Source organism: Euprymna scolopes, chromosome 13 (assembly GCF_053919585.1).
Source record: "Euprymna scolopes isolate OS-2025 chromosome 13, ASM5391958v1, whole genome shotgun sequence".
NCBI lineage: Eukaryota > Metazoa > Mollusca > Cephalopoda > Sepiida > Sepiolidae > Euprymna > Euprymna scolopes.
In genome coordinates this window covers 51,719,331-51,735,060 of record NC_136494.1, presented here as the reverse complement: position 1 = coordinate 51,735,060, position 15,730 = coordinate 51,719,331, and the positions used below count along the sequence as shown (strand labels likewise).

Genomic DNA, 15,730 nt, shown 5'->3' with positions numbered 1-15,730 from the left:
CTTGGTGCCTCTGTATGCCTCACTATTTTAATCTATCTTCAGTCACAGACTACAGGATGTAATCTTTTCCTATCACATCTGATCTTTACCTTCAGTTTGTGCTTGAAGAAGGAGATCAGATCCGGATCAGCAAAAAATTCAACCCCACACTTCTCATGCAGTTTCGGCATCTATATCATTATTCTGGCTATTGTCAGGATCACGAGAAACACCATTTGTTTCTCCCTATCCCACGGCTGCTCAGCACTATGGATGACAGAGGAAATGTCCAGTTGGGATCAATGCAAGCCATCACCTCGTTGACATACACCCAGTATCGTCTGGGTCTGATGCATTCAAAGAATATGTGTTCCAGCATTTCCTTGGCTAGGGGTCATGCAATCTCATTAATCTGGCACTGTGTAGTATAACATTGAAGGGCAATGCATTTCAAGCCAATCGCCAAGTCAAGGAAAACTCAGAGTTATTGAGATGACGAACTTGATAACCTCAAATGCTCGATGAGCGGGTTGTCGGTGACCCCTCCTCACTAGTTCCTGATAAAGTTCCTTCCTAGTAAGCTGTGAAAGGTTGCTGAATTTTGGGAGTTTCCTTAGCACAGCTCTACAATCTCTCCAGAACTGCATATTGCTCCTTGGCTTTTGACGTGCCGTGACTGTGTGGTTGGGGTCTCACACAGACTCTTCTGTCAAGGTTCAACTCAGGAAGGTTAGCCTCTCGGCGTCTCAAGTTGAGCAATTCCAAGCCTCCCTCACACAGACATTGAACACAGACCTGTCTACGAACTCAGTGTTTTCCCTTGTCCCAAAGAAGCAAGGACAGCTTGCTCAACAGGGATTTTAGATAGTTTGCAGGCAGTGGAAGTACTGCCAGTTGGTAAAGGATGAACGGAAAGTGGCACACGCCTCTGCTCTATCCTTCAAGGATAATTTCCTTTGAACCAACGAGTTCACCATTGCTTCGACCTTTTAATTTATCTCTGATCAATTCTTATCAAGCTGGAAACCCTGTTCGAACCACATGCTGAGGATCAGAACCAGGTCATCTATCCAGCTGAAGGGAGCATGAAGGGTGTTGGCACCCCTCCAGACCCCCAACCACAGACCTCTTGACTTGCTGTGGTTGATTTTGGTTCTGTGTGAACGCCTTTGTCACTGCTTCAATGTCTTGGAAGCATGACATATGTGCAGGGAGATCGGGAGATCGTGATGTCATCAGCGAACATGGAGACTCTGACTCTCAATCCACCAGACAGAGCAATCTTGTGCAGGATTGGACTTGCCTGCTTACGCCTCAGCTTGTGAAGTAGCGGCTCTAACACAAGGATGTAAAGCAGAGGAGACGCATGGACCAGGATTTTGAATGCTTTCTGTTTATCTGTACCACTGCTGTCAGCGCATGGAGTATGGAGATCGATTTGTGGAAGCCCGGTTTGAATTGTGTGGCTTCTAGAACAAATGGCATGGTCGACCCTATCAAAAGCTTTGGACTGATCCAAATTGATCAGCGCAGCTTCATGATGTCTTCTATCTCTTCCTCTAAGATTGTATGGATCAGGTGCAAGTTGATTTGAATCGATCTCCCCTTCACAGCATAGTTCTGCTCTGGTTCAATCAACTCATAACAACCTTGGTCAAAATCTTTAGCTCTGTCTTTAGCAGAGTTATGAGCCTGCAATCGTCTACTTCTTCTCTGCTATGCTTATCCGTTTTCCTCAGCAATGTGATCAATCCCTTGGGACTTGATGTGGGATGGAACCCTCTTCAAACCAATAGTTTAACATATCCATCAGAATCGGTATCAACATGAGTGACAGCCTCAAATTACAATTTGTAAGGCAGACCATCGAGTCCAAGCGATCTGTTGCAACTGACCTGTTTCAGTCAGGACCTCCTGCCCTGTTACCCTGCCCTCACAACTAGCTGCTCTGACTGCCTCAAGACCGGGAGAGTCAACCAAATAGTCACCAAATTTGTAGACAGGGAGATCAGGCTGTTGTGTGAACTGCTCTTCAAAATGTTCTCAAAATCCCTCACAGATCTCCCAATCAACCTCAGGGTGCGTCCGTCCAGGTGCTTGACACTTGCGATATACTTATCCAAGCCACACATAACCTCCCTTCATCGGTGTTCATGGCTTCATTGGCTACTTTTCTAAGTCTAGACCTAACTACTTGGCCTTTGCTAACCTTGCATCAAAGGTCCTGCTTAGCTAGTTCTTGACCTACAGTATCCTCTAAAGCCATGACCCTAGCTAGCATTTCTTCTAGCTGCTTCTTTGTCCTGGCCTTATCTGTTGCAAGGCGCTTAGAGTATGTTACAAAGAAGTTCGTAATTTTAGTTTTTAGGTTAACTCACCAACTACTCCCTATAACTGCCCTTACTCTTGAATGAGCCTAGGTAGTTTTACCTGGAAGTCTTATAACTCCAGTAATGAGATATTTAACTTCCAGTACCCACTTAGTTTGGGCCTATTCCCTAGATTCAGATGGGCCATAACTAGTTTATGGTCTGTATGCCCTATTCAGTGAAACATGGGACAATCTGAAATTCTATATCACCTATTTTAATTAACATCCGATCCAAAAAGGTGTTTGGGTCAACATCTCTCGCCCCGGGTGCTTGGTGTGGAACCTGTCGACCAGATCACATCTAGCCATCAGATCAGCCAGGCTGATTGTGCACCCCTACAACCCTCTAGCTTCCCCTCCTACCTTATCTATACTGGGGTCAAGGATGGCGTTCCAATCCCCCATTAACACTACGTGGTTTGGATCCACGGCAAAAGCGTTGAGATTGCGGAGGAAGGAGATCCTCTCTCGAGCGAACCACAACCTCAAAACATGCACTTGATGACAGTAACATGGCCACGATCAGCCTGCCCATGTCACCCCTATGAACAACATTTAGCATTGCAGACAAGGTGTGTTTCACCAGCAGGAAGACACAGATTCTCATATGCTGAAAATACATTGTAATCTCTAGTCAGCACCTGAGAATCCACAGATGAAATGAAGTACATCTCCTGTAGTACTGCCACATCCACTCCTAGGTACAGGAGGTCTCTCTAGAATTGAGCCGCTCAGTTTGAGGACCTCAAGCCCCTTGCATTCAGACTTGCTATGTTAAGAGCCATGATGGTTACTTACCTTAAGCAGATTCGCCCATGTTTCCAAAGTTCTCCAGTGAGAGAATGTTAACACAATGCACTATGCTCAGTATGGTTAACTCCCTGATGTTTTGGCCACTGTGTGCAATGCGGTTGACGTCCAGGGGGTATGTTAATTTAAGAGCCTGGTACAGTGACAAATATACCACGATTGGGACCCTTCCCTTGCATTGGGTTAAGAGTTCTTCCAGAGAAGGGTCATTGTTTTTTACTAATTTCGTTCCCAAAATGCCTCCCTGGTGGCCTCCAATATTTTTTGGGGGGTCACCACTTATCAAGGCCTGAAGGCCACTCAGGGATAAGGGTTATTGTGTGTACAGTAATCAATGAGATAGTATTGTAATAATCATTAGTATTGGGGGTTTTGATAGAGTGTCTTACTTAAGGAAGCGGTTTGTCAGGAGTTTGTTTATGTTGGACTTGAAGACATCCAAGTTGTAGTCAGGTGGGAAACAGGCAAGCGGCAGAAAGTTCCACTGGCGTGTAGTTCTAAGAAAGAAGCTTTGCTCATGGAATCTACGTTTGGATTTAGGCACAGATAAAGAGTGGGGAAAATTATTGACAGTAGTTTCAGCCAGGGGGCCAATCTTGTGAAAGATTGGCGAGGTGGGACGCGGGATTGGAGCTCAGACGAGTACCTGCCATGGAAATAACGATAAAAAAGACAGGCTCGCAACGTCTTTTCTGTGGGAGAGAGGTTGTAGGGAAGAGAAAAGGGCATCCCCCACTAAACCACAAAGTCTATTTTGTACTCTGTCAAGGCAGGATAGGCTATTTTAGCAGCTCCTGCCCAGATGTGGCAGCAGTACTCCATCCTTGGACGTACTTGGCTTTTATACAGATAGAAAATTGCATTAATAGTGAGATATCTTCTGGAGTGGTAGAAGGATCCCACCATTTTCCCAGCGTCCCTTGCAACAGATTTGATGTACGTGTTCCATTTCAGATCAGGAGTAAAGGTCAAACCTAGAAGCTTGTCAAAACATGGAACCTCCCCAAGACGAGAGCCATCCATTTCAATTGATGCCAAATGGGGATCAGAGCGTTGATGATGTAAAGATAGAAGCTTGGTTTTGGATGCATTAAAAGTGACCAGCCACCTCTTCCCCCATTGTACCATGCGCTCAAGATCAGAGGAGATAAAATTAGAGAGAACTTTGTCATTTACAGCCTTTGATGTGTTGCCATAGATGGTCGTGTCATCAGCATAGATGTCAACGAATGATTTAAGTATGTGTTTTGGGAGATCATTGATATAGATCAGGAAGAGAGTTGGGCCCACGATGGACCCCTGGGGAACTTCAGCATTAATACTGTGGGCCTCTGATTTCTGCCCATCAACCATTACTCTTATGAACCTATCAGAGAGAAATGATTTAATGATTGAGAAAACATTTCCAGTAATACTGTAGCTGGAAATCTTGTGAAGTAGGCCCTTATGCCATACCTTATCGAAGGCCTTTGATATGTCAAGAGCAATTTCCCTGGACAGGAAACCTTTGTCAAGAGATTCACTAATCCTATGAGATATAACCGTTAGCACATCTGCTGTAGATCTTGCAGAGCGGAAACCATATTGCATGTCACTAAGAAGGTTGTTTCTGTTGAGGTGGTTGACTACTTCTTTAATTAATATGGATTCCAACAACTTACTCATGACACACAGGAGACTTATTGGTCTGTACTGAGAGGGAGATGACTTTTCACCTGAATTCTTAAATACAAGGCATACTGATGAGGTTTTCCAGGGTGTTGGAAAGCACTTCCCCTTGAGGCAACGCTTAAACAGTTTTGTAAGTATGGGGGCAAGTTCTGGTTGGAGCTTTTTCAGCACTATAACTGGAATGCCATCAGGGCCAGTTGCTTTACTGGAATCAAGGTTCTTGATTAGCTTGGCGACATCACGCATAGATATTTGTATGTTGCATAGCGTGTTTGTTGTCTGTTATAGGAGGAAATGCAGGGAGTTGATGGTCATTGTCGCATAGGGTAGAATTAGCTGCAAAGTTCTTGGCAAATAGTCTGGCCTTGTCTGAGGCTGACGAGATGACCTCAGGTCCATTGATGATAGTTGGGATAGAACGCACGCTTCTGTTCAAGATCCTGTTTGCTATTTGCCAGAACTGGTAGGAACCAAGCCGCTGCTCAGCTACTTTGGATTTAACAGACTGAGCATATAGCTCTCTTGCATGTTTTATTACTCTTTTACAGTGGTTGCTGGCAGTCCTGAAAGCAGCTTTAGTCTCAGTACATCTATTACGTTGGTAGCTATGGAAAAAGTGATTTCTGTGCGCGATGGCAGCAGCACATTCAGGGGAGAACCATGGCTGGCTGTTAGGTTTTTGTTGGAATTTTTTGGATGATATGAATCGGTCTATGCCTGCAATTAACGATTCGGTCAGGTCTGATACTATAGAGGACACATCCTTTTTAAATATGGAATGCAGAGGTAGGTCAGATATGAATGTACGGAAGCTATCCCAGTCAGCTATAGAGTATCAGTATACAGTACAGTGGAGAGGTACGTCTGAAGACTTATTACATTTCATTTTTATCTTAACTGCTACAACAGAATGGTCAGAGGATCCCAGAGGAGATAGAACGGAACATGAACACAGCTCAGGGGAAGTTGTGAGGAAAAGGTCTAGAAGGCTTGCATATTGACCGGGTATATCGGGCACACGGGTGGGTTTGTGAACAATCTGAGTGAGGTCATAGGAACTGGCAAAATCATGACAAAACCTCCCCTCATCATCGGTTTTATTTGAGTGGGTCAGCCATTCCACATTAGGGATATTGAAGTCACCGCAAATGTGAATGTTAGCCGAAGGATGAGCAGACAGGATGTGGTCAATCAGTAGACTTGGTTGGAGCAGGACAGAGAGGGAAAATAAGAGAGAAAAAGACAAGAAATTTTTTTTTTTTTTTTGTGGCACATAAGGTAAAGCCGTAATAATTACCCACTAGTATGGCATCGAGAAGCCCTACCAGAAACTACTGTATGGTCCAGAATCCATTCACCAAATGGCAATACAGCATCCCCGGTACTTTGCACCTGCTGATAGGACAGACTCCTTAGTGGTTAATCCAAGGTTCGGGTCCCTGACTATCAGGTGGGTAACGTCAGCCCAGATGAAACGTTTACCTCCAGCACCCTTACTAGTGACATGACCACAAGGATAGACATAGAAACAGAAATTTTCCGACATCTAAGGCTACTGTTTACAAAGTACTACCGACCTAGAAAGCAGCTTTTTCTTCACCCTTTGTCAGAAAAATCACTCATTGGAAATGAGGACTGAAGGACAAAAAAGGGAGCAGCTAAACTGGGGTTTTGCAGATGACCAGCGACCTGATAGAGGATGTCACGAGAGTGGCATCCAGGAAGTTGGTGGGGGATTGTATGTCTTTGTCCCCTATCTGCCAGGTGTGCAGCAGTGGCTTCAGATTTCTCTTCTGCCAACAGACAGGGGGTCAATCTTTCATATATCCTCCCCTGAATTGAAGGGGAGGTTTTTGTTTCTTTTCTGAAGGTAAGAAGGAGATGGCGATTGGCTTATCTTCTTCCCTGGTTCCTAGAGACTTAGGAGGTGTGATCGGTGTGTGTGCTGGTGTCTGTTTTGATTGGTTTGGAGTTTGGTGCTGATAATGGGACCAGTTCTTACAGCGTGTGTTTATGTGGATGTTCTGGGGTTAAGTGTTGGTAGTGTGTGTACAGTACAATTTTCTGGTGTTTGGGTGGGTGCATGTACATGGTGGGCTGTGATTACTTCTTTCTCACCCTCATTTTTTTTTTTTATTTCTTCTTGTCTTTGGATGAACAAGGGAGAAATGAGTTCTTTGTGGTCTCCTTCTTGTCATCCACCTCTTCCTTGTCCAAGGAGCCAGAAATATATATATATATATATATATATATATATATATATATATATATATATATATATATATATATTCCCGGTGGAAAATATTCAAAAGATTAGAATTATTGAATTTTAACAAGAGTTGTTGATAGTGCTCAATTAAAGAGAGCAAATTTATAATTTTTATTTTCTTTATGTAAATATAGTCATATCTTGCTACGATGTGCAGACTGTTTCAATCATTATTGATCTCATCAGGCAAGAAAAAATTTAAAAATTAAAAAAAATAGAAAAACTTTTTTTAATTTAAGAGGAGGAAATATTTTGCCATGTCTAATGTGTAGCATGGTTTAAAGATCTTATGATATGAAGTTGAAAGCATAACTTTTACTGCTGTTTTCTGTTAAGAAAAGAAGGGAAGTTACAAAAATTTGTTAGTGGGGATGATGTATAAAGATTAAGGGGTGTGAAAGAAAAAGTGTGAACGGGAAAAGCTTTGGAGGGAGGGAGTTCGTGCAGCCAGTTAAAGGAAGAAGAAAAAGGAATAAAAAAAGAAACGGGAAGAGATACAAATGAATATAAATGAGAAGGGACATGGGAAGGTCGGAAAACAATATTTCAGACAATTTGAATTAGGTAGATTGTGGAGGTGGGATGCATTTATCAATTAGAAGCAGTTCACCGAATTTGAGTCAGTATCGATCCGTCTGTCTCCACATTCAAGGAACTCGTTCAATGTTTTTATGTTTAGAATCTTAGGACAAGTTTTATAAGGTTTAATCTACTTTTTAGTGGCTTAATTAAACTCCATTTTTTTAATATACTTTTTGTTATAGCCCAATTAAATTTATTTATTTATTTATTTTTATTTTGTATCTATTTTAACTTTTCATTTGTTTATATGTATATACATATACATACATACATACATATATATATATATATATATATATATATATATATATATATATATATATATATATATATATATTATGCTTATTTTTTATATAAAAGGAGGAGATCCCAATCTTAACCGTTATTCAGGGGTTATCTGAAATTTCCAAGATTCTACTTAAAATCACTTGTGATTCCTTTAGTTAGGTAGCCTTATCTAAATAAAATACTAAAATACTATACTGTTTTTGAGAATCTGATTTATCTTTATAAATTTTTGCAATTGTTTGTTCCAACAATTCTATATTCATTTGAGAGTTCATTTGAGAGATTTATTAATTAAATTATATTGGTTTTAGTACAATTAATTGTTAGGGATATTCAGATAGTTAAGTATTTCCCAATATATGCTAGGGGAGAAGATTAGTTAACTCTTGAGATCCATATATTGAGTACTAAAAAAAAAGGAAAAAGTGGAAATATTCAATGTTGTATAATGGTACCACATGAAGATGTTAGGAGAAAATGCATAGAAATTTAGGCATATATTTTATTGAAGGTGATTTAGTAATTAGGTTGGCTTAGTTTAAGTAGGTAAATGGTATTATGGGTTTATTCAATTATCAGAGGTAGATCAAATCGATTGAGATATTTAACTAAATGAGTGCATTAGATGTATGTTTATATATATATATATATATATATATATATATATATATATATATATATATATATATATAAACATACATCTAATGCACTCATATATATATATATGTGTGTGTGTGTGTGTGTGTGTGTGTTTGTATATAAATATATGTGTGTGTGTGTGTTTGTATATAAATATATATGTGTGTATGTGTGTGTGTTTGTATATAAATATATATATGTGTGTATGTGTGTGTGTGCTTGTATATAAATATATATATATATGTGTGTGTGTGTGTGTGTGTGTGTGCGTGTGTGGGTTCTAGTTAAATTATAATTTTGTTTTGTTATTCATAGTATAAGTAAATTATGGGATGATATTAAAATTGCTAAGAAGATGTTCTTTATAATATGTGCAGTTTATGGAAGTTTCTTGTTTTTTATTGAATAATTAGTCTCTGTCTTGTGATAAATAATTTTTCAGTAAGACATAAGTAACATGGGGAGCTAAGAGAAGAACATGTTTTAGCTTTTTTCAAAATATTCTATTGTGTCAGATTTTTCTAATGAGTTCTTTATAGTATACTGAAAGTGACGTTTTTATTTTACTGTTAGGATTTTCAAATGAACTTTTGTGACCTCTGAATCGTTCCTTGAAAGTATTACCTGCCAGACCAATATAGTACTTACTAGTTTTTCTATTTTTTTTAATTTTCAATATTTTTCTTGCCTGATGAGATCAATAATGATCGAAATGGTCTACACATCGTAGCAAGATATAACTATGTTTACTTAAAGAAAATAAAAATTGGGGCAATTCCAATATTTTTCCCAATTCTGATACAATTACCAATTCCGTACTAAATTTACAATTCCAATTCTTTATAAATCTCTAAATTAAATATTTAATTGTAGAGTTATTATTTTTTTCCTGGTTACCTTAAAAACACATGTTAAATGTAGATATATTTTCTCAAACATAAAAACTAACTTGGTGGAGTTTATCTATAGATTTTAGTTTTACTGATAATTCATAATCAATAAATATTTATAATTTTATCATTACTACCAGCAGTGGAAGATTTTGTTTTAAAAAAATCAAATAAAAAAATAATTAAAGGAATCGTTTTTGGCATCGGAAAATAGACACAATATTTTTCGATTCCATTTTGTATGTTTCATATGCAGCACAAATGTTTTCGAATCACCGTGAGTTGAATTTTGCTTTTGTTTATTCATATATATATATATATATATATATATATATATATATATATATATATATATATACATCATTAAATTCTTCATCGCATACACATGTGTTTTAGCTTTTTCCTGGAGTGTGGAGGATGATTGTTGTCAGTAATACTATTTGAAGTATATAAAATTTAATTTTATCTTTCAGATTGATGCGTTTAATACAGAGGAAGAAGCATTTGGTTGGGAATTGACATCTTATCCACAGAGGCAACAAATTGTGTCAACCTTAAAACCATATGTAAACCTATATGATACAACAGTGGAATTTAGAGATAAGCATATGTATGATATTTTAAACACTTTGGTTTTTATATTTCATAATTTCAGGTTAAACATGTACAAACTCTGAACTTTGTTATTGGTCTACCAATAACAAAATTCATTGAAATTCGTATTTTAAAATAAAACTAAAACAAAAAATTAAAATGTTTATTATTCAGTATTTTTTCCAAAGAAGTGATGACGTAAGTCTGACCTGAAAAGTTAATTCTATACAAGCAAAAAACACAATGTAATCTTTCGTCATATTTAATCTAAATTGAAAAAACAATGAAAAGAGACGTAACTAGTGTTGTCTTTTCTTTTACGTCAATTTCATTTAATGCCATTGTATTACAATGGCTGCATTACAAATTATAATCAAAACAGGTGCCTTGCATAAGTATTTATTTCCCTTTGAAATTTTGCACATTTTGTAACGTTACCAACCGGAATTCAAATTGACTTAAATAGTTTTTTCACCACACAATATACACCCGACACTGAAGGCGCAAAATACACAATATATCTTAGATTTATAAATAGCCCTCTATCCTTAAAACAATAACGATATGTAATAAACCTAATAGATATAATATTGTATCCCAGTATTAAATAACCCCCAAACTGATACTGCAATCAATATTTTGCCAAACCACCTATTATTGCAATTACAATATATGCAGTATTCTGCATCTTTTTGTCTCTACCAAATTTGTTAATCTAAGAGATTAGAAATGTTTATTTGTTTGTTTTACCAGCATATTGACTTTCTTTAATTTTTTATTAATCTTTAATTTAATGCTGTATATAGGATTTAAACTTTTAAATACTTTCAGAGTAGATTTTCGTTGGGTATATTCGGGCAATGCTATGATACAGTTTGTTATTTGATGGTATTTATATTTTATGATAAAAATTTGCTCTTTTTTGGCAATTTAGAATGGTTTTAGGATTTTCTTTTTCGAAGAGTTCGTTTAAGTTTGTGGCCTTATGATAGTGTTGTCGAATTTGTGCGGGTTAGAAATAAACCATCTTTGAGCAAGAATTTCATATTTTTTCATAAATTCTTAATTAAAGTTGGGCATAGCCTTTGATCATCTTATCACTGTATGGATTATTTTCTTGGGACAATATACATTGATAGATTTCTGCTACATTAAGTAGTTAGCATTCCAACAAGCACAATTTAGGTCATATCTGACCAGAGCAATTTCTTTTACATGTTTGCTGTTTTTCTCACATAGCTTGTGGCAAACTACACACGGAACTTCGTTTCAACAATGATTCTACTATAAATATTAGATTTGTACAATTCATGACTAATATCTATCCTGTGAACAGATTCTCCCACACAAATCTTTGCTGTTATTCCAGAGTTGCCATGGCTGTCTTTTTTGCATGATCAATAGTCTTCTTGCCTGTCTTGTCTTCTGCCATATTTTTTCCATTCTCAGATAATGAATTTAATAAAACTGTGTAAAAGAGAGATAATTTTTATAACCTAACCTTCTACCTGGCTGATCTAGCAAGCTCCTTGTTCTTCATGATGCGTTTTGTTCCATAATGTTTGCAAAAGTCTCTGAATTCTTCAAAGAACAGCTGTATTTTGCTGGAGAGCACAGAATCGAGAATTATAACTCTTTTCTAATTATTTCCTTTAGTTAAAGAAATTGTCAAAATCAGTGGCACTTGATTTTACTTTAGGATTTCAAGTGCAATAGATATGCACTCACCATTTTTAGATTTTTATCAGTAAATACTTTTTAAAACACTGCTTTAGTCCCACTTCAAAATGATGCACTAGTTAGGGTTGGTCAAATCCCTGATAAAATATATTTAAATTTGTTTTAGCAATGTAACAAAATATGTAAACGTTTAGAGTAAATATTTTCAAACTAAAATGCAGCTGTGATAAATTCCTTTCGGGTAAAATATTTGGTTTTCTTTAGTAATGTGTGAATTCTATTAGATACTAATTTTCTTCTTTTTTTTGATAGTTTATGGATGGATGGACCAATGTCTGGTGTGAATCCAGATATTGTTGAGCAAGAGGTTGGAAATGTATGGAGAAGTCTTTATAAATTGGAAAAACAATTTGAAGATGTCGCTGCAGCCAAGAAAATTGCACAAAAGGTAAGTGGGGTAGAAAGCCCAATTTTATACTTTTAAGAAAAAAACCTTTATACATGTGTCTGCATCTTTTGAACTTCTAAATTTTAATTGAGATTGAATATAAATTTCCTGTAACTTTTTAGAATAAAGGAATATATAAATGATCATACTCGTTACAACAAATAGGGAAAAAATCGTATTCAGTTTTTTTGTACATTTTTTAAAGATTATATTTATTGTTGAAAAGAAAGGATTTTCTTTATTGCATAAAGGTGGGGAAAAAACTTGTATTTTAATGTCTTCAAAGTAAAAATTAGACTTCACTTCAAGAGGTCAACTGATGAAAGTTATGGACTTAGCTATGCCGCATTCAAATTTCTGCAAATCTGTCATGGTCATTTATGCACTAATACTTGTGCAAAAGGTATGATAGTTGCGATATGGCTGATATGTCGATCAGTTGCTGATTTCAAAATGATTAAAAACTATGGCTGATAGGCTACAATGCTGCTAATGTTCTCAGCCACAAAAATGTGAATGTTTTATGAGAACTTTATTTTAAAGTCATATTTTTCCAATTAACTTAAGTGATATAATTAATATTTCTAGGCATAGGTTTTCATTCAGTATTAAAATCTTTTAGTTCGCTTATATATACAATTTTACTTATCTTATTTCCCTCTTGCTATTTCTTGACCATAATTTTGACTTCAGCCTAGTCTGCCCCACTTTCTTTTTTTACATGCTTTTATAAGCCAAAATGGCTTCACTCTATATAAAAAATTTCTCATGTTATTAGGGTGTTTTAAAGCATTTTCTACTATAGTAGAACAACTTTGAATTTTCACCGTGTAACCTTGAAATGACCTTTAAGATTAATATTTGTTAGTATCCAATCTAGCATTGCTTTCTGACCTATAACTTATTAATTGATAACATGTGGTTACTGGTAATATTCGATATAGGTAAAAGTTACTTTTTTGGATCATGGAAATGTGGTATCTTTTGTAAGTCTGTAATGTAAGTAAAAGAGAATCTTTTTTGGTCCTCTTAATTTTTTTATTTATTAAAAATTTTAATTATCAATAAATTTTATTTAGTTAGTTATCATTAATTTATAATTATTTGTATTTGAATAAAATATAAAATTAAATAGAGTAATTTTTTATTACAATTTAAAATTATATTTTTTTTATTTATTAAAAATCTTAATTATCGATAAATTTTAGTTAGTTATATTAATTTATAATTGTTTTTATTTGAATATCAGTAAATTTTATATAGTTAGTTCTGACTAATTTATAATTGTTTTTATTTGAATAAAATATAAAATTAAAAAGGTAAAATCTTTTTTACTACAATTTAAAATTATAAAATAAGTTTGTATGTAGAAAACGAAAAGTTGAAAACCCATGTATAGATGTGTACTTCAGCTAGTATTATATCTTTTATATCACATTTTTGTTTTTTAATTTTTATTCAATTTTCACCCCAAACAAGGCACAGTGCCACTTTGAAGCAGGGGGCTACTATCAGGGACTTAATTTGCATGGGCATTATGAAGGGAGATGAGTAGAAAGATGTTTGTTCACATTACACTTGAATTTCTGCATATCAGTACAGTTGGGAAAGCAGAATCCCGGAAGGGAGTTCCAAAGACCTGTCGTTCTGGGGAAGAAACTATTGGAGTAAAAGGCTTTCTTGCACCTAGGGATCTCTACTGTAAAGGGATGAGACTTACTAGCTTGTCGTGTTTGTCAGGGATAGTTACGTCGAGGAGGTACAAGTGTTTGCAATTCGTCAGAGCATTCACCATTAAAGTATTTGTAGAACAGGCAGAGGGATGCAACATCTCGTCGATGGGACAGAGGCTGAAGCCTAGATGACAGTTCAGGACTTATCAGGTTGGCGACTCTCTTTTGAACCCTGCCCAGAAGCGAGAGACAAGCAGCAGATGCACCAGCCCAGATGTGACAACAGTACTCCATACATGGGCGAATGGTAGCCTTATAGAGGTACAGGATACTTTCAGGCGTAAGTAGTTTTCTAGCACGGTAGAGGGAGCCTTGGAAATGCTCTCAATGTATCTATTCCAGTTCATATTCCCTGTAAACGTTAGGCCGAGGAGTTTAAATGAAGTACTTTCAGGCAATGTGTTCTTGGCCATTGTTATTGGTGGTAGAGAAGGTTTCTTGTAGTTATTGAAGGAAACAAGCTAGCAGGTAGCAACATTGAATGTGACCAACCATTTTTGTCCCCATTCCACTACAGATTGGAGGTCATCCTCTAGTGTTTCTGCCATTTCCTTGGATATGTGTTCATTTGCTTTCCCCTCATATCTGTTATAGAGCGTGGTGTCATCGGCAAATATACCCATTTCCGATACAATTTTATCAGACAGGTCATTTATGAATATCAGGAATAATAGAGGTCCAAGGATAGACCCCTGAGGTACTCCCGCATTTATGTCATATTGTTTAGATGTACGACCGTTGAGGACAACTTGGATTTTTCTCTTACTTAAGAAGGATTTAATTACATTATGAATTCTTCCAGTGATTCCATATGATCTAATTTTCCTTAGAAGACAATCATGCCATATCCTGTCAAAAGCCTTAGATATATCAAGGCTACCGCTCTACCCTCCCCTGTTTTGTCCAATGAACGGTATATACGTTCAGAAACTACAGTTAAGATATCTGCTGTTGAACAGGCTTGCCTGAATCCATATTGTTTGTCAGTCAGGAGTTTAGCAGCTGTTAGGTGCTGGACTAGGGCTTGATTAACTAAGGACTCAAATATTTTGTCGAAAAGCAGAAGGAGGCTAATGGGGCGATAATTCAGTAGGCCAGAATTCTTGAAAACTGGTACCACAGAAGCGGTTTTCCAGCAGTCGGGAAAGCAAGATTCGGTAAGGTATTTATTGTAAAGTTTGGAGAAAATTGGAGCAACCTCCGCATTTTTTTAATAGCACAGCCGGGATGAGATCTGGTCCACATGCTTTTGAGGTGTCTAGGTTTTTTATAATAGCATGTACCTGAGAAGGGGTGATTTTCAAATCGTCTAGTGTGGCATCTGTTCACAAAGGAAAATCAGGGAGGGCGTGGTGTACCAGGTCCGGTGTGGAGTTTGAGGCAAATCGACTGACAAGCAGATTAGCCTTGTCAGTTGCCGTGCAAACAACCTCATGATTGTTTGATAGTGGGGGAATAGTTGACTCCCCATTATTTACTACGCTGTTGTAGATTTTAAAAAAATCCCGGGTTCCTAATTTCTGTGCTTTAATGCATTTTCTGGTGGCTTCAGAGTAATCTGTCTTAGCTGTCTCTATCACTCTCTTACAATTATTTCTAGCTTCTATATACTTCTGTTTATTTGAGATGGACTTATGTCGGTCGAATCTGTGGAACGCATGCTGCCTTTGACAAATGGCAGCTGCACAAGCAGAAGTAAACCATTGGGGAGAGTGGGGCTTGCTATAGAATTTCCGTGCAGGAACATGTGCTTCAATTGCAGTTTTGAACTATTCA

The 15,730-nt window shown here is 36.8% G+C and overlaps 1 protein-coding gene across 1 annotated transcript in view; it reads left to right on the top strand.

The window, feature by feature from the left end:
- Window positions 1–15,730, top strand: part of LOC145292020 (dynein axonemal heavy chain 7-like) — a 475,961-nt gene that overhangs the window by 219,561 nt on the left and 240,670 nt on the right. The window contains exons 16-17 of the mRNA XM_080138024.1: window positions 9,973–10,109; window positions 12,086–12,221. Coding sequence (XP_079994150.1) covers window positions 9,973–10,109; window positions 12,086–12,221 — 273 coding nt within the window. The remainder of the gene's footprint in view (window positions 1–9,972; window positions 10,110–12,085; window positions 12,222–15,730) is intronic.